Source organism: Periplaneta americana, chromosome 8, assembly GCF_040183065.1.
Source record: "Periplaneta americana isolate PAMFEO1 chromosome 8, P.americana_PAMFEO1_priV1, whole genome shotgun sequence".
NCBI classification, from domain to species: domain Eukaryota; kingdom Metazoa; phylum Arthropoda; class Insecta; order Blattodea; family Blattidae; genus Periplaneta; species Periplaneta americana.
Window position 1 is genome coordinate 176,813,312 of NC_091124.1, and position 27,071 is coordinate 176,840,382.

At 36.5% G+C, this 27,071-nt stretch overlaps 1 protein-coding gene across 1 annotated transcript in view; it reads right to left on the reverse strand.

The window, feature by feature from the left end:
- LOC138705267 (cytochrome P450 6j1-like) overlaps positions 1–26,053 on the reverse strand; it is an 80,652-nt gene extending 54,599 nt beyond the window's left edge. Inside the window, exon 1 of the mRNA XM_069834102.1 lies at positions 25,437–26,053. Within this exon, the coding sequence (XP_069690203.1) occupies positions 25,437–25,956 (520 nt within the window). The 5' untranslated portion in view covers positions 25,957–26,053. The remainder of the gene's footprint in view (positions 1–25,436) is intronic.
- Positions 26,054–27,071: the final 1,018 nt, after the last annotated feature.

Sequence of the window (27,071 nt, forward strand, 5' to 3'; positions counted from 1 at the left end):
TTGTAAGTCAATTAGTCGAACGTTTTTACGACGGACTGTAGCACCTTCCCCTTCACTGCCGGTAGAGAGTGTTAGTAGAGGGGAAAGCCTCTCAACCAAACAGAAATGGGGATTAGTTAGTGTAAAGTGGATGTATGTCTGAATTATGAATTACATAAATAATGTGTATATTTGAGGTACTTATAGGGGATAGCTTTGTACCCACCCTTTAGATACTATAAAAACCCCTAACCATGCGGCTCATGTCAGACTTGACACAGGTTTTCCATGGAAGGATTAGGAAGAGGGTGAGTAAGGTTGCAAATTGCATGGGAACGGCTTGTTAAGACGTGTGCAGAACAATGAAGTTCGAGACAAATCATGTCGTCCTCGTCCTACTCCACCGCATGAAGACAACGCTACTTTCTGAGTGATTTTTACAATACAAGGTAGTTGTATTATGAGAAAGGTTGCCTTTTGTTCATTCGTATTTACAGTGGGCGGTATGGGGTGAGTGCCTCTATTACTTTCTGGAACTAAGGACGTTATGTTACGTCCCGAAATATATCTTTTCTTGGGTAAGTAAAAAGGCTTTTTAAATCTGTGTATTTCAAATTGTAAACTTCCCCAGCAGAAGTTTCTCTTTTTTCCTTTTAGAGAAGTAAAAATGAATCAACCCCCTAAATATGTAGATTTATGTAATACCAAGCCATAATATGTAATGTAGTTCAAATATGTAAAAATATGTAGTATCTTATTTTAATATATTGATGGTAATTAGAAGATTCGCAAAGATTTGTTGTTTATATACGGTTAGGTTGAAAGGAATATAATCTATATATATATAAGTTGAAATGGTAATGGAAATTACGGGAAAACGGCTGAACGGATTGTAATAAACGACCCCTCATTTTGAAGCTTGGAACCCAAAGTTTTTCAGAAAAATAGTAGTTTTGAGTGAAATGCAAATTTTTCAACATAATTTTCCTATTTTCTAAAATTTATCTGTCGTCACTAAATAATTGCATTTCAGAATCAAACAAAACACACACTACAATAAACAATATTACACGAAGGCCATGATCTGCAAGAATGCTGACATATTTAGAGCTCCACTTAAAATTGGTTATTAAAAATTTCAAGACTAAAATTAATTTACAGGTCTGATTCTGTGGTGTGTAATTTTTTTAGTACAGCTGTGTATTGGATATTAAAAACTATAACACGTGAGGTGGTTTGATAACATTGTTACCATTAGAAATGAAATATTATAGTTAATGCCATGCTGTGACTATTTTTCATTAATTACACTATTAATGTTATATTGATGGTATGAAAGTGAAACGTTTTGGGGATATAGAGGGACATCATTTTATTTTTACTAACATTTCTGATATTAACCTGCCTATACCTTTGAATCAACGGTTGCTAACCCCTTCCATGACTGGAGTTCGATGGCGCAATATACAAACAAATCACTCTACTAGGTATAGGAGGGAAGAAAAGTAGTTCATCCATTTACGTAAACTATGAAATATCAAGCTTTTGAGTTTGATAATTTTCATTAGGTTTTTGTTTAATCAGAATACAGCACAGTATTAACAATGAGTGTTTTTACTCACGAACTGAGCTGTCCGTACGGACGTATTCATTATGCAGTGTATATTAGAGTGTCTATAGCACATTAGCGTACACTATAGAGAATGAAGTTAAATTGAAAAATAATCATAATATGGATATTTAAACACATTTTTCAAAATGGTGGCGGTTCATTTCGATTAATGTATGTAATTCCAATTACCAGTTTCGTCCTTCGTACTAGTAGGCCTAACTCATGTTGAAATAATTCTGTGCCTACTCTATAAAAGAGTACCTTACGTACTGTAAATTCAATCTTCACTTCTGCTCGATCCGAAAAGATAAAATTACTCAGACATTCTATCTACTGTCCGTCTAAGTGATTATGTCGCAGGATCGTAGAAAGGAGGGAAATCAGGTGACAGTTAATTACTTAACGAGGCCTGTTATTTAAGTTATTTTAAACAGTTGTGTGGGTATAATATTACGTATATGTCCAATTCCTAACAGAAATTAATGTTCCCAGAAAAGAGCTAAGACAGCCCAGCCACTAGCCTTTACCGAGAGGCGAATAGAAGCTGGTGGGGAAAACCGGAATGCGACGTAGGCAAATGGACGACAGTACCTTTGCGAAAATGATGCAATATTGAAAGCTCTTTCGTCATTGGAAAACGCGAACATATTTTTGGAACGTACTGTGATGGTAAGGCTACTATGACTTGGACCTGTGTGGAAGACGGTTGAACTTCATTCGTAGAAGGGGTGGGAGTGAAGTACATTCAAAAACTCAGGTACAATAAAAATTGAAGTAAAAATAAAATGATGTCCCTGTATAAGTAGATGTATAGAGTATCTTAAATTAGATCTTGATTTATGTAATTTACTGAGTGGCAGCTATATAGTGTATGTTATTGAAAACTATAAAATTTACGTAAGATAATAATATTATTAAAATTCAAATATTTTTGTAGTTATTAATCAAGTGGGGTTGGGTCCTTTTCATATATTTAATGGCGGTGTGGTGGTGCGTGATTCTCTTCAGTATTGGCTCGAGAGAGCGCAAAAATTAGAGTTCCTCAGGAAAGACCAAACGGTATTACTTACTGATAAAGTATGACGCCTTCAAGATTTTATAATCTTCCGATCATTTCAGCAAGAGCTCTCAGGGTAAAATGATTTTACCCTCTACATTTCAAAGCAGTTTACGAAACATGCAGCAGCTATGCCAAGATGCTATGTCTATTGTTCGAAAGCATAGCAAACCTGACATTTTTTTTTTAACTTTCACCTATAATCCGCAATGATCCGAAATAGCTACTGCTTTACTCCCACATGAAAAACCAACTGATCGTCCTAACATTGTGACTTACGTTTTCGTGTTCAAACTAAAAAACTGAAGGTGTATAGGTTCAAGAAAAAGTATTCGGCATAAAAAACCATTCAGAGGGAGTATGTTTCATTATTATGGAAGCAAATAACTTTCAGAATGTTTGATATTCATCATTAAAAATAAATCTGAAAAATGTTTATTTGAACGTCTAATGAACTTAGTTTGCAGCATTTGCTGCACAAGCCACTAGTCTGTATATATAATTTGAAATGGTAATGGAAATTGCGGGAAGATGGCTGAACGGATTTTAATAAATGATCCCTCATTTTAGAGCTTGGCACCCAAAGTTTTTCAGAAAAATAGTAGTTTTCAGTGAAATGTCAATTTTTCAATATAATTTTCCTATTTTCCAAAACCATCTATCGTCAGTAACTAATTGTATTTAAGAATAAAACAAAACACACACTACAGTAAACAATATTACACGAAGGCCATGATCTGCAAGAATGCTGACATATTTAGAGCTCAAATTAAATTGGTTATTGAAAACTTCAAGACATACTAAAAATAATTCACAGGTCTGATTCTGTGGTGTGTAATTTTCTGAGTACAGCTGTGTATTGGATATTAAGAATTACAAAACTTGAGGTGGCTTGATGATATTATTACCATTAGAAATAAAATATTATAGTTAATGCCATGTTGTGACTATTTTTCATTAATTATACATATTAATGCTATATATTGATATGAAAGTGTAATGTTTTGGTGTTATATAAGTAGATGTAGAGAATATCTTAAATTAGATCTTCATTTCTATAATTTACTGAGTGGTGGCTATTTAGTATATATAGTAAAACTATAAAACTTACGTAAGATAATACTGGTTTAGAAATAAAATATTTATATAGTTATTAATTAAGTGGGGTTGAGTTTTTTTCCATATACTTAATGGCAGTGTAGTGTAGATATTTCAGTATTTCTTCAGTAGTGGCTCGAGAGAGCGCAAAAATTAGAGTATCTAAGGAAAGACCAAAAGGTATTACTTACTGATAAAATAAGAGGCCTACAAGGTTTTGTAGTCTCCCGATCATTTCAGCAAGATCTCTTAGCAGGATAAAATGATTCTACCCTCTACATTTCAAAGTAGTTTACGAAACATGCAGCAGCTATACCAAGATGCTATGTCTATTGTTCGAAAACATAGAAAACCTCACATTTTTTTAACTTTCACCTACAATCCGCAATGACCTGAAATAGCTACTATTGCTTTACTCTCACACGAAAAACCGACTGATCGTCCTAACATTGTTACTTGCGTTTTCGCGATCAATCTAAAAACCTCAAGGTGTATAAATTCAAGAAAAAGTATTTGGCATAAAAATAAAATATTGTAACGGAGTATGTGTCATTATTATGGAAGCAAATAACTTTCAGAATGTCTGGTATTCGTCATCTATACTAATAATAAATCTATAAGCGAAATTTTTCTGGTAATTTCGCTTTTCCAAAAATAATTGGTGTTAACATGTAACTTATAATTAATCATCCTGAAACCGAAAATCGCTTTTTTGAAATTTTTGTTTGTATGTCTGTCTGTTTGGATGTTTGTTACCTTTTCACGCTATAATCGCTGAACGGATTTCGATGAAAATTAGAATATAAATTAAGTTCGTTGTAACTTAGATTTTAGGCTATATGGCATTCAAAATACTTTATTTAAAAGGGGGGTTATAAAGGGGCCTGAATTAAACAAACCGAAATATCTCGCTTATTATTGATTTTTGTGAAAAATGTTACATAACAAAAGTTTTTTTAAAAATGATTTCCCAGGCAAAATTTTGATAGGACTGACGACGATGGCTGCAATGAAATCAAAACAAATGACTCCTTCTATTAAAGGCGGTCTTGACGTTTATCAATATTAATATACAGAGAATATTTTGTGTGTTTGTATGAAGTAATCTCAGAAGCTAATTAACCTTCACTATTTGAAATTTGTGGTTTCTCTAGATGGATGTAATGCTACAAATGAGGACTGAGATACGATGAAAAGAAATCTGTATGCACAGAAAACTTGATATTCTGTCGAAATATTGTATAACTTGATTATTGCAATTTTATTTGGTCCACATAAAATACTCTAATTTTATACACTCATTTTACCATAGAGATCACTGGAGCTGAGTTATTTTAAGAGGTGTCATGAAATGGCGTTCCTGCGTTCATAATATACCCATATTCGTTTCCTGTGTTTCTTAAAATAATATTTATGTAGGGTACCTCATTTTTTTTATTTGCATAAACAATGATATACAACCGAGCGAGTTGGCTAAGGCGGTAGCATTTGAGACACGCATTCGAGAGTCCCGGGTTCAACCCCCGTGGCCGATCAATCTGACTTGGGTTTTTTCATGATTTCCCTTAGTCATAAAAGCAAGTGCCGGATTGGAAAGATACATGCCATTATTCATCACCGCCTCAATTACCAATACCAAAAACATTAATCAAAATCTATAATCAGTTACATGAACACAAGCCGTCTACAACACACAATAAAAAAAAATAAGGTGCACAGTAAGGTTAACATAAAAATGATCTCCATAAACAATCAACTCTATTAATTTGGAGTGATTTATTAAAGGATGCATTCAAGATTAATTTAGAAAAATGTTAAACGAATTGTCTTTGGGCCAAATGAGTGGTCTCTGGACCAAAATGATTGCATTTTAATTATTTAAATACAGTTTAAAGTAAGTAGTATATTAAACGATTTATTCTTCTATCAAACACGAATGTTTCCTGGACCAAATTTTCTACTTTAATTATGTAAGTACTTTATATTTATGTCTAATAAGTGCAGCGGATCGCAGGGGTACGGCTAGTCTACAATAACTTGAACACAAATCAACCAGTCAATATGAGACAAAAATTTTCTATTTTCAATACAGAACATTATTTTACATAATATCAACGCAGATAAATAAATATGCCAACAGAAAATACTACAATACAATTTTATCTATCACTTTCTTAAAGTCACCATCTCTTATTTAATCGTACTGCCGCCGTCAATTAATAGTACTGCCCCATCACTCAATAGTACTGCCGACGTCACTCAATAGTACTGCCTCGTCACTCAATAGTACTGCCGCCGTCACTCAATAGTACTGCCGTCGTCACTCAATAGTACTGCCTCGTCGCTCAATAGTACTGCCTCGTCGCTCAGTAGTACTGCCTCGTCACTCAATAGTACTGCCTCGTCACTCAATAGTACTGCCGCCATAACTCAATAGTACTGCCTCGTCACTCAATACTACTGCCGACGTCACTCAATAGTACTGTCGCCGTCACTCAATAGTACTGCCTCGTCACTCAATAGTACTGCCTCGTCACTCAATAGTACTGCCGCCGTCACTCAATAGTACTGCCGCCGTCACTCAATAGTACTGACTCGTCACTCAATAGTACTGCCTCGTCACTCAATAGTACTGCCGCCGTCACTCAATAGTACTGCCGCCATAACTCAATAGTACTGCCTCGTCACTCAATAGTACTGCCGCCGTAACTCAATAGTACTGCCGGCGTCAATAATACTGCCGCCGTCAATCAATAGTACTGCCGCCGTCACTCAATAGTACTGCCTCGTCACTCAATAGTACTGCTTCGTCACTCAATAGTACTGCTTCGTCACTCAATAGTACTGCCTCGTCACTCAGTAGTACTGCCGCCGTCACTCAATAGTACTGCCGCCGTCACTCAATAGTACTGCTTCGTCACTCAATAGTACTGCTTCGTCACTCAATAGTACTGCCTCGTCACTCAGTAGTACTGCCGCCGTCACTCAATAGTACTGCCGACGTCACTCAATAGTACTGCCGCCGTAACTCAATAGTACTGCCGCCGTCACTCAGTAGTACTGCCGCCGTCACGCAATAGTACTGCCGACGTCACTCAATAGTACTGCCTCGTCACTCAATACTACTGCCGACGTCACTCAATAGTACTGCCGCCGTCACTCAATAGTACTGCCTCGTCACTCAATAGTACTGCCTCGTCACTCAATAGTACTGCCGCCGTCACTCAATAGTACTGCCGCCGTCACTCAATAGTACTGCCTCGTCACTCAATAGTACTGCCTCGTCACTCAATAGTACTGCCGCCGTCACTCAATAGTACTGCCGCCGTCACTCAATAGTACTGCCGCCGTCACTCAATAGTACTGCCGCCGTCACTCAATAGTACTGCCTCGTCACTCAATAGTACTGCCTCGTCACTCAATAGTACTGCCGACGTCACTCAATAGTACTGCCGCCGTCACTCAATAGTACTGCCGCCGTCACTCAATAGTACTGCCTCGTCACTCAATAGTACTGCCTCGTCACTCAATAGTACTGCCGCCGTCACTCAATAGTACTGCCGCCGTCACTCAATAGTACTGCCGCCGTCACTCAATAGTACTGCCTCGTCACTCAATAGTACTGCCGCCGTCACTCAATAGTACTGCCTCGTCACTCAATAGTACTGCCTCGTCACTCAATAGTACTGCCGACGTCACTCAATAGTACTGCCGCCGTCACTCAATAGTACTGCCGCCGTCACTCAATAGTACTGCCGCCGTCACTCAATAGTACTGCCGCCGTCACTCAATAGTACTGCCTCGTCACTCAATAGTACTGCCGCCGTCACTCAATAGTACTGCTTCGTCACTCAATAGTACTGCTTCGTCACTCAATAGTACTGCCTCGTCACTCAGTAGTACTGCCGCCGTCACTCAATAGTACTGCCGACGTCACTCAATAGTACTGCCGCCGTCACTCAATAGTACTGCCGCCGTCACTCAATAGTACTGCCGCCGTCACTCAATAGTACTGCCTCGTCACTCAATAGTACTGCCGCCGTCACTCAATAGTACTGCTTCGTCACTCAATAGTACTGCTTCGTCACTCAATAGTACTGCCTCGTCACTCAGTAGTACTGCCGCCGTCACTCAATAGTACTGCCGACGTCACTCAATAGTACTGCCGCCGTCACTCAATAGTACTGCCGACGTCACTCAATAGTACTGCCTCGTCACTCAATACTACTGCCGACGTCACTCAATAGTACTGTCGCCGTCCCTCAATAGTACTGCCTCGTCACTCAATAGTACTGCCTCGTCACTCAATAGTACTGCCGCCGTCACTCAATAGTACTGCCGCCGTCACTCAATAGTACTGCCTCGTCACTCAATAGTACTGCCTCGTCACTCAATAGTACTGCCGCCGTCACTCAATAGTACTGCCGCCGTCACTCAATAGTACTGCCGCCGTCACTCAATAGTACTGTCGCCGTCACTCAATAGTACTGCTTCGTCACTCAATAGTACTGCTTCGTCACTCAATAGTACTGCCGCCGTAACTCAATAGTACTGCCGCCGTCACTCAGTAGTACTGCCGCCGTCACTCAATAGTACTGCCGACGTCACTCAATAGTACTGCCTCGTCACTCAATACTACTGCCGCCGTCACTCAATAGTACTGCCGCCGTCACTCAATAGTACTGCCGCCGTCACTCAATAGTACTGCCGCCGTCACTCAATAGTACTGCCTCGTCACTCAATAGTACTGCCTCGTCACTCAATAGTACTGCCGCCGTCACTCAATAGTACTGCCTCGTCACTCAATAGTACTGCCTCGTCACTCAATAGTACTGCCTCGTCACTCAATAGTACTGCCGACGTCACTCAATAGTACTGCCGCCGTCATTCAATAGTACTGCCGCCGTCACTCAATAGTACTGCCGCCGTCACTCAATAGTACTGCCGCCGTCACTCAATAGTACTGCCTCGTCACTCAATAGTACTGCCGCCGTCACTCAATAGTACTGCCGCTGTCACTCAATAGTACTGCCTCGTCACTCAATAGTAGTGCCTCGTCACTCAATAGTACTGCCCTATAATTCAATAGTACTGCCTCGTCACTCAATAGTACTGCCGCCGTCACTCAATAGTACTGCCGCCGTCACTCAGTAGTACTGCCGCCGTCACTCAGTAGTACTGCCGCCGTCACTCAATAGTACTGCCGCCGTCACTCAATAGTACTGCCGCCGTCACTCAATAGTACTGCCGCCGTCACTCAATAGTACTGCCGCCTTCACTCAATAGTACTGCCAACTTTACTCAATAGTACTGCCAACTTCACTCAATAGTACTGTCGACGTCATTCAATAGTACTGCCACCTTCACTCAATAGTACTGCCCCGTAACTCAATAGTACTGTCGACGTCATTCAATAGTACTGCCAACTTCACTCAATAGTACTGCCGACGTCACTCAATAGTACTGCCCCGTGATAGTACTGTCGAAGTCACTCAATAGTACTGCCAACTTCACTCAGTAGTACTGCCGACGTCACTCAATAGTACTGCCAACTTCACTCAATAGTACTGCCAACTTCACTCAATAGTACTGCCACGTAATTGTACTGTCTACGCCACTCAATCGAACTTCCGTGGTGACACAATCGAACTGCCGAGGTAGGTCACCCAATCGAACTGCCGAGGTAGGTCACCCAATCGAACTGCCGAGGTAGGTCACCCAATCGAACTGCCGAGGTAGGTCACCCAATCGAACTGCCGAGGTAGGTCACCCAATCGAACTGCCGAGGTAGGTCACTCAATCGAACTGCCGAGGTAGGTCACCCATTCGAACTGCTAGGCCTATCTAATCGTATTTTCGCCATCTGTCTCTGTATTATTACCTCTTCTTCTTCTTAATCGTATTTCCACATTTGTCTCCTCTTTATGTATTTACGTCTTCCACTTAATCGTATTTCCTCATTTGTCACTTTTTTGTTATTACCTCTGTTCCTTAATCGTACCGCCTTCGTCTCTCTATTAATCATACCGCAACCGTCTCTCTTTTTCTCTCTCTTTCTATCCGTTTTGTTTTGCATTTTTTTAATCATGCGTCATCAACCGTCTCTCTTTTTCTCTCTCTTTCTATCCGTTTTGTTTTGCATTTTTTAAATTATGCGTCATCAACCGTCTCTCTTTTTCTCTCTCTTTCTATCCGTTTTGTTTTGCATTTTTTAAATTATGCGTCATCAACCGTCTCTCTTTTTCTCTCTCTTTCTATCCGTTTTGTTTTGCATTTTTTAAATTATGCGTCATCAACCGTCTCTCTTTTTCTCTCTCTTTCTATCCGTTTTGTTTTGCATTTTTTAAATTATGCGTTATCAACCGTCTCTCTTTTTCTCTCTCTTTCTATCCGTTTTGTTTTGCATTTTTTAATTGTGCGTCATCAACCGTCTCTCTTTTTGTCTCTATTTCTATGCGTTTTGTTTTGAATTTTTTAAATTATGCGTCATCAACCGTCTCTCTCTTTCTCTCTCTTTCTATCCGTTTTGTTTTGCATTTTTTAATTATGCGTCATCAACCGTCTCTCCTTTTCTCTCTCTTTCTATCCGTTTTGTTTTGCATTTTTTTTAATTATGCGTCATCAACCGTCTCTCTCTTTCTCTCTCTTTCTATCCGTTTTGTTTTGCATTTTTTAATTATGCGTCATCAACCGTCTCTCCTTTTCTCTCTCTTTCTATCCGTTTTGTTTTGCATTTTTTTTTAATTATGCGTCATCAACCGTCTCTCTTTTTCTCTCTCTTTCTATCCGTTTTGTTTTGCATTTTTTTAATTATGCGTACCTCTTCCTTCAGTATATACAGCATGGATTTAAGTTTCCAAATTCATCATTAGTACTAGTCAGAGCTAACGTTCGTATCCAAGCGACGGTTGACAAAGAATGAGCTGGCATTGTTTCGTAGTACAAGACGTTCGTTTGGCTCTCTGCAGCCAACAAGCGATACAATGTGGTTTCCATGGCCGGCAGAGATTGCGTTATCACGTACCCAAATTCTCCCATGTAATTGTTCCTGTATACTTCTAATTAATATTATTATTCACACTACGTATTAGGCTATATTTTCATTTAATAACTAGCCGCACCCGTGCGCTCCGCTGCACCCGTTAGAAATAAATATAAAGTAATTACAGAATTAAAATAGGACGTTTGATCCAGGGAACATTCGTGTTTGATAGAAGGATAAATCGTTTAATATGTTACTTAATTTACATTATATTTAAATAATTAAAATGGAATAATTTTGGTCCAGAGAGCACTCATTTGGTGCAATGACAATTCCTTTAACATGTTTCTTAATTTTTATTACATGTATCCATAGTTCAATGAACATTGACATCATTTACATTTAATGTGTATATTTATTTTACTTGTTATAGGTTTCCATTTAATTATGGTAATAACTTAATTTTAACCCTTGTTTTCTACGTATTCAGTAAATGGCGCTTGGCCCACTATGGTTCTGAACCCTTGAAATAACTTAAATTATATTATATTATATTATATTATATTATATTATATTATATTATATTATATTATATTATATTATATAAAAAATGTGTTGATTACGGATGTACACAGATAAGCAAGTTTTTAATTTGTTATGGGGGCTCTTGAATCTCAGGAGGAACAAATTTTAATTTACAACAGCGCAACATAATTGCTTGGCTCATTACCCAATTTTTTTGCATTGTATTTAATGCATATGTATTTTATGTATTTTAACTCGATTCAATTGAGCATAGTTAAAATTTGGATTATAAAATAATGGATTGCTAAGCTAACGTACTATTACTGCATACTAAATCAATACACTCTCGTTGTTCGTTAATTCTCTGAGATAAACATTATTTTAAGAAATACAGGAAACAAATACACAGAATAGCCTATCAAGTTTTCTGTGCATAAGAAGCTATTTTAATCTTACCTGTCCGCAATTCACTCAGAAGTTACTGTAATAACATTATAGCATTATGTCCATCCAGAGAAACTACACTTTCCAATGGTGAAATAGTAATTAATTATACAAATCGGTTAATTTAGCTTCCGATATTGCTTCATACAAACACAGAAACATTTTCTGTAGGCTATGATTCATAGCTTTCGATTGTTGTTGACCAAGGCCCCTTATAGACGAAGTCATTTGTTTATTTCATTACACGGCCTTAGATGGCAGTTATTTTAATTTTAAAACTCATTTATCTCATTAAATATGAGTCCTATAAAAATTTTTCAAAGAATAAAACTTATCGGAAATGATTTTTAAAAAAAATTTTGTTATGTAACATTTTTCATAAAAATCAATAATAAGCGAGATATTCCGATTTATTTAATTCAGGCCCCCTTATAACCATGCCCCCCTTTTAAATAATGTATTTTGAATGCCATATAGCCTATAATCTAAATTACAACGAACTTAATTTATATTCCAATTTTCATCGAAATCCGTTCAGCCATTATCGCTTTAAAAGGTAACAAACATACATACAGACAGACAGACAGACAGACAGACATAGAAACAAAAATTTCAAAAAAGCGATTTTCGGTTTCAGGGTGGTTAATTATATATGTTAGGACCAATTATTTTTGGAAAATCGAAAATTACCAGAAAAATTTCGGCTACAGATTTATTATTAGTTTAGATTAGTTCTGAGCTGTGTTATACAATTTATTAAAATAACATTCATCTGCATTCACCATTCCCGACAACTTTCTGACGAAATTGCTATCCACACACAAATGTTCCCCGTATTTCCGTAACGCCCGCGATTTCTTTCCTTACATGTCCCTACATTCGTCTAATTAGGGATGTCGAAGTGCCTGTATTACGTGTTCATACTACAAGCAATACAAATCCAACAAGGTTCACTTTTTAGCAAGATAAAGTAGAAACATCGCTTTTAAGGAAATGTTATGCGGGTTCTTGAGTATCACCATTTCATTCAGACGCTAAATAACCTGAGATGTTGATACGTCATCGTAAAACAACGCCAAAAAAAGGCATTCGGTTCAGACGCTTAGACATCCCTGGTCTATAGTGTGGATGTTATCTTTGTACAGGGACATAATTTTATTTTTACTTCAATTTTTATTGTACCTGAGTTTTTGAATGTACCTCACTCCCACCCCTTCTACTAATGAAGTTCAACCGTCCTCCATACAGAATCAAGGCCGCATATAGTGAACAGCACTGAGTTAGTGAGTATAGTACGTTCCAGAAATATGTTTGTGTTTTCCAGTGACGAAAGAGCTTTCAATATTGAATCATATTTTCGCACAGGTACTGTCGTCCGTTTGCCTACGTCGCATCCCGATTTCCCCCACCCGCGTCTGCTCGCCTCTCTGTAAAAGCCTGGCTGTCTTAGCTCGTTTCTGAAACATTAATTTCAGTTAGGAATTGGACGTCTACGTAATATTATACAACTGTTTAAAATAACTTAAACAAAAGGGCCTCGTTAAGTAATTAACTGTCACGTGATTTCCTCCCTTTCTACGATCCTGCGCTATAACCACTTGGACGGACAGTAGATAGTATGTCTGAGTAATTTTATCTTTTCGGATCGGGCAGAAGTGAAGATTGAATTTACAGTACGTAAGGTACTCTTTTATAGAGTAGGTACATAATTACTTCAATATGAGTTACTGGTACGAAGGACGAAACTGGTAATTGGAATTAGGTGCAATAGTCTATAGTGCGATAATATGCACAAAAGAACTGAAGCCTGTATCGAAATGAACGGACACACATTTTCAAAAATGTATTTAAATATCCATATTATGATTATTTTTCAATTTAACTTCATTCTCTATATTGTATGCCAATATGCTGTAGACAGTATAATATACACTGCATAATGAATACGTTCGCATGGATAACTCAGTTCGTGAGTAAAAACACTTATTGTTAATACAGTACTGCATTTTGATTAAACAAAAACCTATTGAAAAATATCGAACTCAAAATCGCGATATTTCCTAGTTTACGTAAATGGATGAACTACTTTTCTACCCTCCTATACCTATTAAAGTGATTTTGTTTGTATTTTACGCCAGTATCATCGAAATAAAGTAGCGGAAGGGGTTAGCAAACGGTGTTTCCGGTTCTCTAAAGATATAGCCAGGTTAATATTAAAAATGTTAGTAAAAATAAAATGATGTCCCTATATCTTCATTTGCTATTTACTCAATTTTTTGGATTTTTTAGAATCTGAAAACAAATTTGTTTATTTACTCTTCTAAATTTAAATGTAATATCCCTTTGAATAAATCGACATTGCCAGTTTTTTATGGATGACTGTGATATAAATTTGAATACGCAAGATAAATATCGCATATGTTATTAAAAGCATAATGTAGCCTCATTATGTGTGTTTAAATATCAGTGTGGGATATGGGTTTTCATACTGTTACGGTAATCCTAGGTAAGTAGAGATTAGCCGGGGGTAATGAGCCCTGCGGAATAGTCTACCTCATGATTTCACTAATATTATTAAAATAAATTTACAAATTACTAGTTGAAAATAAATATTAAAAATGTTTATCTGAACGTCTAATGAACTTAGTTTGCAGCATTTGCTGCACAAGCCACTAGTGTATAATAATTACATAAAAATTTGGTCCCTACTCATGAAATAAAATTTAAATATTGAAGTGAATGAATATGAAATAAAAAAAATATAGGACTGCTCTAGGAAGAAATTTCATGCAAGAAAAAAAAAAAGGGAAAAGCACATTTTTACTCACATTTTCAAAATTTTTTTCGTGAACTCTTCCGTTTGTAACTTCCACCAGAAACGTCTTCCTTGGGGTTCCAACAATAGTCTGCTAACATGTTCTGTACCGATTTTCCTGCATACCTTCTCTCTATGATAGAAATATCCTGGTGAAATCTCTTACCGCATTCGTCACTGACCGCGCCCATGTTAGGGAGGAAAAAGTCTAAATGCGAGTGTAAAAAGTGAATTTTCAAGGACATATTGCACCCCATACGCTGATAAGACTTCAACAAGTTCCTAATCAGTTCCTTGTAGTTGTCAGCTTTCACATTATCAAGAAAATTAGAGCATACTTGTCTGAAAGCTAACCAAGCACATTTCTCTTTTTTGTTAACAATTCCACAAAGTTGTCATCATGAATGATCTCACGGACTTGTGGCCCAATAAATATACCTTCTTTTAACTTACTATCACTGAGTTTAGGAAATTTTCCGCTCAAATGCCTAAAACCTTGGCCATGTTTATCCAAAGCCTTGACAAAATGTTTCATCAACCCTCATTTTAAATGCAACGGTGGTAACAGAATCTTGTCTTTCTCGACTAAAGGGTGACTCTTAACACTCTTCTCTCCAGGAATTAAGTTTTTTCCGCATGGGCCAATCCTCAATGTTGTAATGTTATCCTTTGCTCGGCTATCCCATTCGCAAAGAAAGCAACAAAATTTTGTAGACCAGATTACATGCCTAAAAGTATACCAATCATTTTGAGGACTCCGCATATCTGCCAACCATATTTTGCATAATCTATTAGTTTTAATTTTGCTTGTGTTACTTCATGTTACTTACAGATATAATTAAAATTTTGGTGAAAATTTGTGGTTATAATTCTAGGAAATCAGAATATATTTTTTTCTTCTTGTTTACAATTACTACGTTTCGGCCCTGATGATCACGGATTTAGATTAATATAATAATCATATTCCCTGTAGCACAACTTGCAAATTAATTATTGCCAATTATTTAACCGTCAACATATTTACTGAATGTTACTTAGGCAATAGAGTGCAAAGCAGCAGGGATTATTAAAAAATAATTAACACGGCATTTTAATACCTCCACAGCATGCTTGGCGTGAAGCAGTGGTTAAGCTACTTAACTTCCATGTAGACAGTTCGAGTTCGAATCTCCGTAGTGAATTATTTGTTTTGTCCTTTCTTTTATTGTGTACAACTCCTTTTAGTGTAATATAGTCAAATAATTTTGCTTATGTTATTTCATGTTACATACAGATAATACCGTTCTACATGGATTTTGTTGTTTTGAAATAAATGAGCGTTTCTGAATCACAATTTGACACTGATTGGAAAAATGAAATCCGTTTTCGCGTACCACGTCAGAATTTTTTACAGTCCAAAATTTTATGTTTTCAGTATTCCTCGCTATATATTAATATTGCAGTGTGCTTGTCATTTGTTAGAAAGGCTTATAATTTAAACTTTATTACTTAAAATGTGAAATAATATATTTTATGATGTTTATATTTGATATTTATTAAAATCTACTAACTATATCCGCCCTTGGGGGATGTACAAAATTGTATCCTCCCCCTTAAAATGAACCGAGGTTAAGACATCCGTTGTTTATTCTTGGAGATTTTTATTTGTCTGCACCCAACGTTATCTATAAACAGGGAGTTGAAATGTTTAGTGACTCAGGTCATAAAAAAATTATGAAGGAAATATTTACTCTGCTATTAAAACTAACAATGAAAGAGAGAAATGACAGAGGGTTCCCGTATATGTGTGTGCGTGTGTGTGTATATATATATGTAAATGTATGTATGTATATATATATATATATATATATATATATATATATATGGAAGTGCAATCTAGCTTATGAGGCTACAGATTACCTTACTGAGATAATAAACCTATCTCGTTTTAAAAGTTGTTTTAAAATTAGATGTTCAGTTTTGTGTCGTTGGTTGTCGTGTGAAAGTGAAGTGTGTGAGTTTTTATTTTTCTGCGAGCAAAATTCTCTTTACTTACTTAAGTGCAAGGCTTTGCAAGAAACTAGTTCGATTAATTAAAATGTGTCTCAGTGAAACATACAGCAGAGTCCGTATAGGTCAGTTTCTATCTGATGCTTTTCCAATTCACTGCGGGCTAAAGCAGGGAGATGCACTATCACCTTTACTTTTTAACTTCGCTTTAGAATATGCCATTAGGAAAGTTCAGGATAACAGGCAGGGTTTGGAATTGAACGGGTTACATCAGCTTCTTGTCTATGCAGATGACGTGAATATGTTAGGAGAAAATACACAAACGATTAGGAAAAACACGGAAATTTTACTTGAAGTAAAGCGATCGGTTTGGAAGTAAATTCCGAAAAGTCGAAGTATATGATTATGTCTCGTGACTAGAATATTGTACGAAATGGAAATATAAAAATTGGAGATTTATCCTTCGAAGAGTTGGAAAAATTCAAATACCTTGGAGCAACAGTAACAAATATAAATGACACTCGGGAGGAAATTAAACGCAGAATAAATATGCGAAATGCGTGTTATTATTCGGTTGAGAAGCTCTTATCATCCAGTCTGCTGTCCAAAAATCTGAAAGTTAGAATTTATAAAACAGTTATATTACCGGTTCTTCTGTATGGTTGTGAAACTTGGACTCTCACTCTGAGAGAGGAACATAGGTTAAGGGTGTTTGAGAATAAGGTGCTTAGGATAATATTTGGGGCTAAGCGGGATGACGTTACAGGAGAATGGAGAAAGTTACACAACGCAGAACTGCATGCATTGTATTCTTCACCTAACATTATTAGGAACTTAAAATCCAGACGTTTGAGATGGGCAGGGCATGTAGCACGTATGGGCGAATCCAGAAATGCATATAGCGTGTTAGTTGGGAGACCGGAGGGAAAAAGACCTTTAGGGAGGCCGAGACGTAGATGGGAGGATAATATTAAAATGAATTTGAGGGAGGTAGGGTGTGATGCTAGAGACTGGATTAATCTTGCACAGGATAGGGACCGCTGGCGGGCTTATGTGAGGGCGGCAATGAACCTTCGGGTTCCTTAAAAGCCATTTGTAAGTAAGTAAGTAAGTGGAAGGCTTTGATCAGTGAGGGGCTAGACGCAAGTTCATCTGACTAGCGTCCACCATGACACACAGAAACGAAGGAACGAGGGAAGCATTAGTCCACCTAGTTACTGAGTGTGGATTTTCTGCTCAAGCTGGACGACAGCTTAATGTCCCAGATCGAACTGCTCGGAGGTGGGTTACAAATTATTTGGCATCCAGTTCTTTCCAGCGCAAACCTGGTAGTGGCAAAATGCGTATTTCCACGCCACAGCAAGATGTTACATTGGTCGAGGAGGTTTGAAAGGAGCCTCTTTCATACTTCCACAACCTTGAAAGCTGCTGTTAATTGTCCTGGACACATCCAGAATGTTTGAAACCGTTTGAAGAGGGCTGGAATAAGATCGCGAAGGACCGCTTGTAAAGATATCCTTACAGCAGTGGCGGTTCCTCGGTGGAGGGAAGGGAGGAACGTCCTCCTCACATTTTTCTTCTTTTGAAAGTAAATACCAAATAAAATATGTGCCTTGAAATTCAAGGAAGATTCGATAATGTTTAAGTTCACAGCTATAAGAAAACCTCGGTTGATCGAATTTTAAACGATGCGCGCTCATGTGCTGCTAGATAACTGTGAGAAAGATGCGAGATTGTTTGTGAGGAGGAAAGTCAATCCATTCCTCCTTTACTGCAGTTAGCACACATAGACAACAGCGCGCTAGCGGCCAGAGAAAGAAGCAGAGTTTTAAAGCGAGTACATGAACGGATAGGGAGGAGATACTCGCATGGGCGGGAAATAGAAACCGACTGGTGGTGCAGCAAGCTCGCTACCGCTGTCATCTAACGATCTTGCATTCAACCAGGCTATAACACATCTAGGAGGAGGCACAATAAAACAGTTTTAACGCAACGCTATGAAAGCCACCATATAAACTGTTTTTTTAAATTATAAATCAAAAATATTATTCATTGCACTTTATATTGGCTACTATTCATGGTTTGAAACTTTCAAGGATTTTTGGAAGTTAAAGTCGGGTTTATATAAAACAAAGAGGAAATAGTTCTACGTTAATATCGCAGATCTTTTTGGCCCCTGAAATTCACTTCCATTCATTGTGTACTAGACAGGGCAACAGCCAAGTTGTCAGTTTTGTACAAATATATTTGAAATTGAAAGTAGGTACTCCAAACTACATTATTTTTAACATAAAAATTGGCCACCGGCAACTTTGAACAATAATGGTAGTATGACTTTACAAGAACTGATATTCTTCAAAAGAATGTGATACTGAACTTGTAAAATGTACATGTGGCAAAACAGACCACGTGGGTGGGTGCAGTGTTCTCGCTTTCCTCAGATTATTTCCAATTTCCGCGGTTCCGATTACGTGTTAGTAGCTATAGTCTCTTCCAACACGTGTGGTACTGTAGTGTGCTCGAAAAATGCTGCGAGGTGAATTTCCTTGCAGTTGTTAATTTGTGGAATTATTCAACAATGAATGGAAGTGAAAACATTATATATTATGGAAAATTTAGGAAACTCAGTTTACAAGAACAGATTATTGCTATACAGAAGGGAAGGCCAACCCCAACACTACCTGGTCTTACATGTATGCATGTAGGTTAATTTGTAGCATGTTTCATTCAAGAAGGTGTCATTTCGTCCTGTTACCTTCTTTCCTCCTCTTAAGAAATACGCAGGAGCCGCCACTGCCTTACAGATGGACATAAGATACATCGACTGGCATTTGAGGAGGAAAATCTTGACCGCAACTGGAGTAGAGTTATCTTTTCAGACAAGGTTCTATTTTCCACTGCTAATGACAGCCCTGTTCTTGTTTATCGTCCATCTGGTACCCGACACTAGGAAAATACACTGCTCCCAATGCCAGAAGTGGCAGGGTAGGTGTCTCGTGTTGGGGATGTATTTCTCAAGAGGAAACTGGAACTATTCACCGTATCGAAGGAAAATTAAACGGACCTAAATACAAACTATTATTAGAACATGAAATGCTTTTTTACGCCAGAGAATGTTTTCCTGATGGAATTCTTGAATTTCAGCAGGACAGCCACCAGCCCAGTCGTCTACGTGATTCAGGAGTGCTTTTCGGAGAGACAAGATATCGATGTGATATGTTGGCCTCCGAAATCGCCAGACCTGAATCCCATAGAAAACGTCTGGTTTGGAGTAAAAACGCATTTACGAAATAACTTTTCCAACCCACCTCCGAGGAATGAAGATGATTTGTGGGAACTTGTCTAGACTTCGTGGAAGGCAGACGTAGGTGTAGTAAACCTCCGAGGAAATAAAAAATCACGAGAAATCGCCAAAAATTATTCTGATCTTTTGAGTCATACAGTGAAGTTTCTCCACAAAATCATGTATGTGTTACAGCACCAAGATTTCCGTTTAGATAATTATGTTGGAATCTCTACCATTATTGGTCCTTTATTATTCTTAATAGCAATAAATGACCTTCCAGAATTCATTAAAGCAATAACAATTATGTATGCAGATGACACTACTTTCCTATGTTCTTCCTCTGCTCTAAATCAATTACATGCTCTCAACAACGACACTCTATCACAGATGGCTTTATGGTTTGAATCTAATGGTTTCTTGCTTAATCAAGAAAAAACTATCAACATAACTTTCAGCCTGAATTATCTAATAAATAAGGACAACAGACTCAACTACACAAAATTGCTAGGACTTTTTATAGACTCCAGTTTAACATGGGATAAGCACATCGGATACATATGCACAAAGCTATCAAGAGTTTTATATTTGTTAGAGAAATTAACGACTTGCGTTTCTCAAAATTATTTAAGATGTGCCTACTTTTCTTTCTTTCCGTCTATAATCCGATATGCCCTAATTTTCTGGGGAAATGGAACCAAAATTGGAAGCGTCTTGATTTTACAAAAGAAAGCCATTAGAATTTTATGTACATCAAACTATCTGGAACATTGTCGGCCACTTTTCAGACAATCACGGATTTTAACAATCATAAATTTGTGTATATATATGATCTAGTACTTTACACCCGACAAAACATCGACAATTACTCATTATTGGCCAGTATAAATGATCGTGATATTAGAAATAGTGAACAAATTAATATTCCATATTGTAGATTACACAAGAGCAACACAAACTTTTTAATTATGGGGATGAAATTATATAATAAGCTCCCAAGTCAATATCATAAATTACCAATCAATAGTTCAAAACTAGATTTTACAATTGGTTATTAAATAATCCTTTTTATTCTGTTACTGAGTTTTTCAACACAAATTTGTATGAAATTGTATTTTAATAAATAAGTTTAATTACAATTTAATTAGTTTTCTTTAATTTAAAAGTTTCAAATTATTTCGTGTTTTCATTGTATTATTTAAATTTTACTGTTTCTTTTATTACTGTTTTTTAATGTATTTAGATGTTTTTCAATGTATTCTGACGAAGCCTAAAACTCTATGTCTAATGGCCAAATAAATTGAATTGAATTAATTCCGGATTCAATGACTTTCTTCTCTTTCTTTGAGGATATCATTTCATATGCTATGAACACATCAAAACGAGGGCTGCAATGCAAAGATTTATTCCATACTCGACCGAAATAGGCTAACTAATTGCACAGTGTGGATTATGGTGCAATTTTCAAGCAGTCTGTGCTGAGAATTACCGCAATGTTAGAGTTTCATACATATTCCAAGTTTCTTATATTAAAACCTTGTCTTTAACATATGAATGAAGATAAATAACTCGCGTATAGGTCTTTGATATCCCATGCTTTTTTATTTCGGCACTAGGAAGAAATGCTATGGTTAGCACCACGTATCAGCCGCCGTTTTCATCCCGAGACAGACCGCTATCAATTTTATGTGAGACTATACGGAGCTTGAGCCATTGAAGATGAAAAGTTACGCCGTCATCTGGACTTGAATTTGGTCTTTTGAAACCGTAGTCCTGTGATGTCAACTGATGCCCATAGGAGCAAGCGCGCGCTTTAGAACCCAGGAGAGCCTGAACGCTTTACAGCGGAAAGGAAAGAGACAGACGAGAGAGGTAGTATATGCCGCTTGGTCGAGCTATATACAGGGACGGTCAACACTGTTTCAATGGATAAAGGGAAGAGAACTTATTAAAACTGTATCCATGTTAATTTTTAGATTTGTCTGAGAAGTATAAGTGCATTATAAGAATGTAAGTTTTAATTTTAATGTTCATTTTTCACAAGTTTGCTTTTTTATTCAAAAAGAATATTTTCTCAACATTTTTTTTACAGAAAAGTGAAATTTTCAGATATTTTGTTTTGTAGCCTTAGAGGTATTAAAACAATGTTTTCGTAAATATAATATATCGTAAATACGTATTACTGAAGATAGTGTATTAAAATGTTTGGAAATATTCCCATGGAAAATGTTTGTAAGGAAATGAATTAACAAAGCAAATACTGTTACATCACAAACAAAATATATGTGCCTATGTGTTGGTAAAATGTCAGCTCTATAGCTTCAGCAGATTTCGAGATAATTTAATATTCTGATAACAGAAAGTTGCGTACCATTATCACCTAAAATCATAATGTGATAAGAGTTTTATTATGTAATATCAGTTACAGTTAAATCATATACCTTGACATTTGCTTTGTACTATAATATTGTTTTGATTACTTTTATAAAGCTAAAGATACCATCAGTATCAGTTTCAACTTATCATGTCATATTCAGTGTCTTTCTTTGGGATAACTCTTTACGAATGATGTGTTTAATTCACTTAGTACAGTATAGTTGTAGTTATTATGGAATTTGTGTGAATATTCCTTCTTTACTCTTTATTATGTTATTAACGTTTAAAACACAACTGCAATATTAGGCTAAGAAATAGGTGTTAGTACTGTTATTTTACAGACAATATAGAAAATAAGAAACAGAAAGAAGCCATATAAAAATAACGACATAAAATTTCACGTTCCGTTGGAAGTTTGTGCACCACTGTTTTCTTAATCCAACAGGCTGCTTATTCCTCCTAGCATAGCTAGCGTTTGATGCCCGCGCACGACGTCAAGGTCAGAAAAATGCGCTTGCTTTGACATCACTGCCATAGCCTGTCGTTCTATCGACTCTGTGATACGTGAATAGTATCACAGTCTACTATATACAGTCGCGAAGCTTGAGGTGAATTTTGCAAATCGCGCGATAAAGCGCTCCAAGCGGTTAGCAACTAGAAACAATAGACTGTCCACGGTCGACTTTGGATTTAGAGTGGACTGAGTCGCATTTCCATCGAGTGCTAGGTCGTTGCGTATTTCGCATTGATGCTCGTGAAGAAAAATCCTAACATCTATTTCTTATTTTACTTCTAGATGCAAAAAGTGGTTAATAAATAGCAGGAGGGAAGATCTAATGACAAAGAATGAAGCATATCTTTATAATAATATAAAGTTTTGCTCTCTTCATTTCGAAAACACACAATTTATGAATGAAAACAAAAATAAATTAATCTGGAATGCAGTTCCAACTTTATTTGATGTTTCAAATAAACCTGTTCTGTTATTACCTGCAGCTGAGAGACAAAAGCTTTGCACTAATTCTACGTCTGTATCAGCTGATTCCTTAAATAATTGTACATTTTCAGACAACTTAGGCCTACTTTTTTTTTCAAAGGATATGTTTTTAATTATAGTTGTTAATTTTGTTGTTATTTTTATTTGTTACTTTACTAGAGACGTAGAAAAAATAAGTCTGTTACAATAAAATTTATTGATCACGTTTTATTTCCATTTTTGCTTAACCTCATCCCACTTTGTTAAGTACGTAAGCCTACACTACAAGTACCGGTACACGTAAGTTACTCCCATTAATTCATATTTCCATTATTATTGTTATTATATTATTGTTGTAAAGGGAAATGCAAATTAATATTTATTGGTTTAATCGTTCATTATCGCTATAATCTATCCTTATACTGCTTGTTTGAGGCTTGAAAGTAATGTAGTTTTCCCTAAGATAGGTTACTAGCCTTATCGTTAGGTAGTCCAGTACTAAGATTTCTAAACAGAATATATCTGACTGCCACTTTACCGGAAGAATGGAAAAATAGTGTAATTATTCCCATATATAAAACAGGAGATAAACAGAATGTTGAAAACTATAGAGGGATTAGTATCCTCAACACATGTTATAAGATATTTAGTAGGATTTTAAATGAAAAATTAAAAAAACATACTGAAACTTTCCTTCTGGAGTGTCAAAATGGCTTTAGAAAAGGAAGATCATGTGTAGATCCATTATTTAGTATCAAACTATTGTTGGAAAAAAGAAGAGAATTTAATTTAGAAACCCATATAGCTTTTATTGATTTTGTGAAAGCCTTTGATAAAGTCCGAAGAGACCTTTTATTCGACATATTACAAGAAAAAAATATTCCAAATTTGCTATTCCAAAATGTAATAGAAATCTACACGGACAGCAAAATAAGTGTCAAAATAAATAACTGTATATCCGAAAGAAAATTAGTTAATAATGGAGTTCGACAAGGTTGTCCACTATCACCAACTTTATTTAATATTTATATAAATGAAATTATTTTAAAATGGAACCAAATCTACACATCAGGAATCAAAATAACCAGTGCTCTAACATTAAATACCTTACTCTATGCCGATGATCAAGTCATAATTTCCAATTCAGAGGATAATTTACAAAGAGGATTGTATACATTAAATGAAATATTAAAAGATTTTGGGATGGAAATTTCAGCACAAAAATCAAAAGTAATGGCATTTTTAGGACAAGACCCAGTGAGAAGTAAGATAATACACAATAACCAATGCCTCGAACAAGTGCAAAATTTCAATTATCTGGGTTGTGAAATATCTTATCAAAATGAAAAAGATGTGAACAAGAAAATTACCAAATTTACACAAATTCTAGGAATAATAAACAATACATTAAAAGCTAAATTAGTACAAAAATCTACAAGAATAAAAATATATAATACATTAGCATTACCCTCCCTTTTATACGGAAGCGAGATTTGGACATTAAAGAAAAAAGACATGAACAAAATCAAAGCAACGGAAATGAAATTTTTCAGGAGAACAGCAGGATATACTCTTTTAGACCGAAAAAGGAATGAAGAAATTTTAGAACAATTAGAAGTAGAGTCAGTAGAAGAAAAAATCACCAGATACAAATTCAATTGGCTAGATCATGTAAGAAGAATGGAAAATTCAAGAATCCCAAAAATTATGATGCAATATAAACCTAGAGGACATCGTCGACCAGGAAGACCTTTAAGAAGACTGCTAGATGGGGCCGAAACAGGTCTACAGAGGCCTAATTCGTGAAGGATGATGATGATGATGATTATCGCTATAATCTCGAATAAGTGAAGCGATTATAGTAAATTTCGGTTCGTTTTGCACAAACAAAAATAATATTAACCTATTTCTTGCAGGCATCTTCGAGTTTATGGTGGAATTTAATATACTTCATTAAAATAATAAATGAACTTTATCCATTTAATATTTCAATAATGGAAGGAAGTTGTTAATTTTTCCAAAAGAAGACGACAACGAAAGTGTAACATATTTTGTCATATGCTAGGAGAGATCTGTGATGATGAGGCGATAGTAGCGATCCTAGTGGTGGGCAACTACCCATATTTGCATGAGGCGATAGTAGCGATCCTAGTGGTGGGCAACTACCCATATTTGCATTTTTACTACATATTGAGCTTCGCGACTGTATATAGTAGACTGTGGTAGTATAATCTTTTTTAAAACAATCTTTATGCTTGAAATATCTCACAGTTCGTTTTGTTAAAACATGACTGACTTACCATCAGCGATTTCCCTCTTGATGTACTGCACCAGTTCGTCTCCGCACTTGTTTACAAGGCACAGCATCTTCTTCATCTTGCTAGTCGTGAAGGTGGCTGTTAGGTTTGTTCTGTAATATCTCCATTTCTGTCCCTTGAGGTTGGGAAGGCATCTTCCTGCTAAAGTATCAACCCCATCACTGATGGAGATGACGTGATCCGTGAAGTTATGAGTATCTTTCACCAGGATGTTCTTCACTATCTCCAAGTCTCGTACTAACAGTCCTGGTTTGTCAAAAGAGAAGAATCCTACGAACGGTTTGTCACTGTGCAACTCGTATAGTTTCTGGAGCGATTCACCGAGACAGTTTCGTAGTAAAGCCAACTCCTTCACGTTACCCACAAACCCTGTAGGTTTCTCATACGGGAAACCATGCTTCTTCCAGAAACCGAAGTTGCGTGAGAGGTACAGATAAAGACCCACGACGAACAATGCAACAAAGACGACTGCGTCCAACATTATAGACTCGTATAGATGCATTACAAAGGCAGAAAAGTTGACTGAATCGCATCAGTTTTTCACAAGATCAATTTTCACTCCAAAATGTACGATTAGCTTGTTCACGTCACTTAATCCCTCCTCGACAAGCCGCTGAGTATGGACGATATTGTGTCCTCTTATAAATATATACCAAGTTAAAATGTGATACATTAGAATACAATCATATTGCACGCGAAACTTCCATTTTGTCAACAATTAGTGCAAATTAGCAAACTAGCATGATGGTTTGTCGAATTATGCTAATACAGACTTCGTGGTCATCATCGTTTTACGTGGATGTGTAATTTGCGTTAATAGCGTCATTAAGACACACATTCTCGTTAGTGTCGCATAAATGCATTGAACATTTTTAGCACTCATAATGTCAAAAAAGTGGAATGTAATCGCCATGTGTTATGAATTAAAATTTTAGAAGCGTTACTCATTGTAATTAATGCATATTTCTGTAAATGGCGTCATTATTTTCCAAGTTAAGTCGTTTACTTTTATTACACAGCGAAATGTACGAGGCGTTTAAAAATAACCTTAAATGAATACATTTTTACTTGTCTCAAACAATTAGAAGAACTTTAAAGACGATCCAAAAGAAATCATTTTTAATCCTGCAAGTGATGACTAGAAACTGTATTCTGTCCCAGGGTGTACGCAGCTAAGGTCAGTTGTTCATAGACTATATTGACCTGATGTATGTTTGGCGTGTGACACAGATACTATGAGGGAACACTTGCATCTTGTTTGTGCTGCAGTTGACGTTCTATTCATGATTCAAAACCAGACCACGAAGACTGTTGAAAATGCATTCTAGTGATCAGTGGCGGCTGGTGGTTTGAAAATATGGTGGTGCACAATAGATATCGAAGAGGAGTTAAACATACTTTACTTTAAAGTTTAAAACCGTGTATACCTGAGGGCTATACATATAAAGCTAATTTATACGCAATTAATAAGTAAAATGACGAAATACAAGCATACCTATTTATACAGAAAGTCCAAAAGTGGACGGGGTCGTGGATGGAGCTCTCTATATTGCGATTTACCCTCATGAAAAACATTTGAGCACAGAATCGTCATCAGAATGCTACCAAGTACCAAGT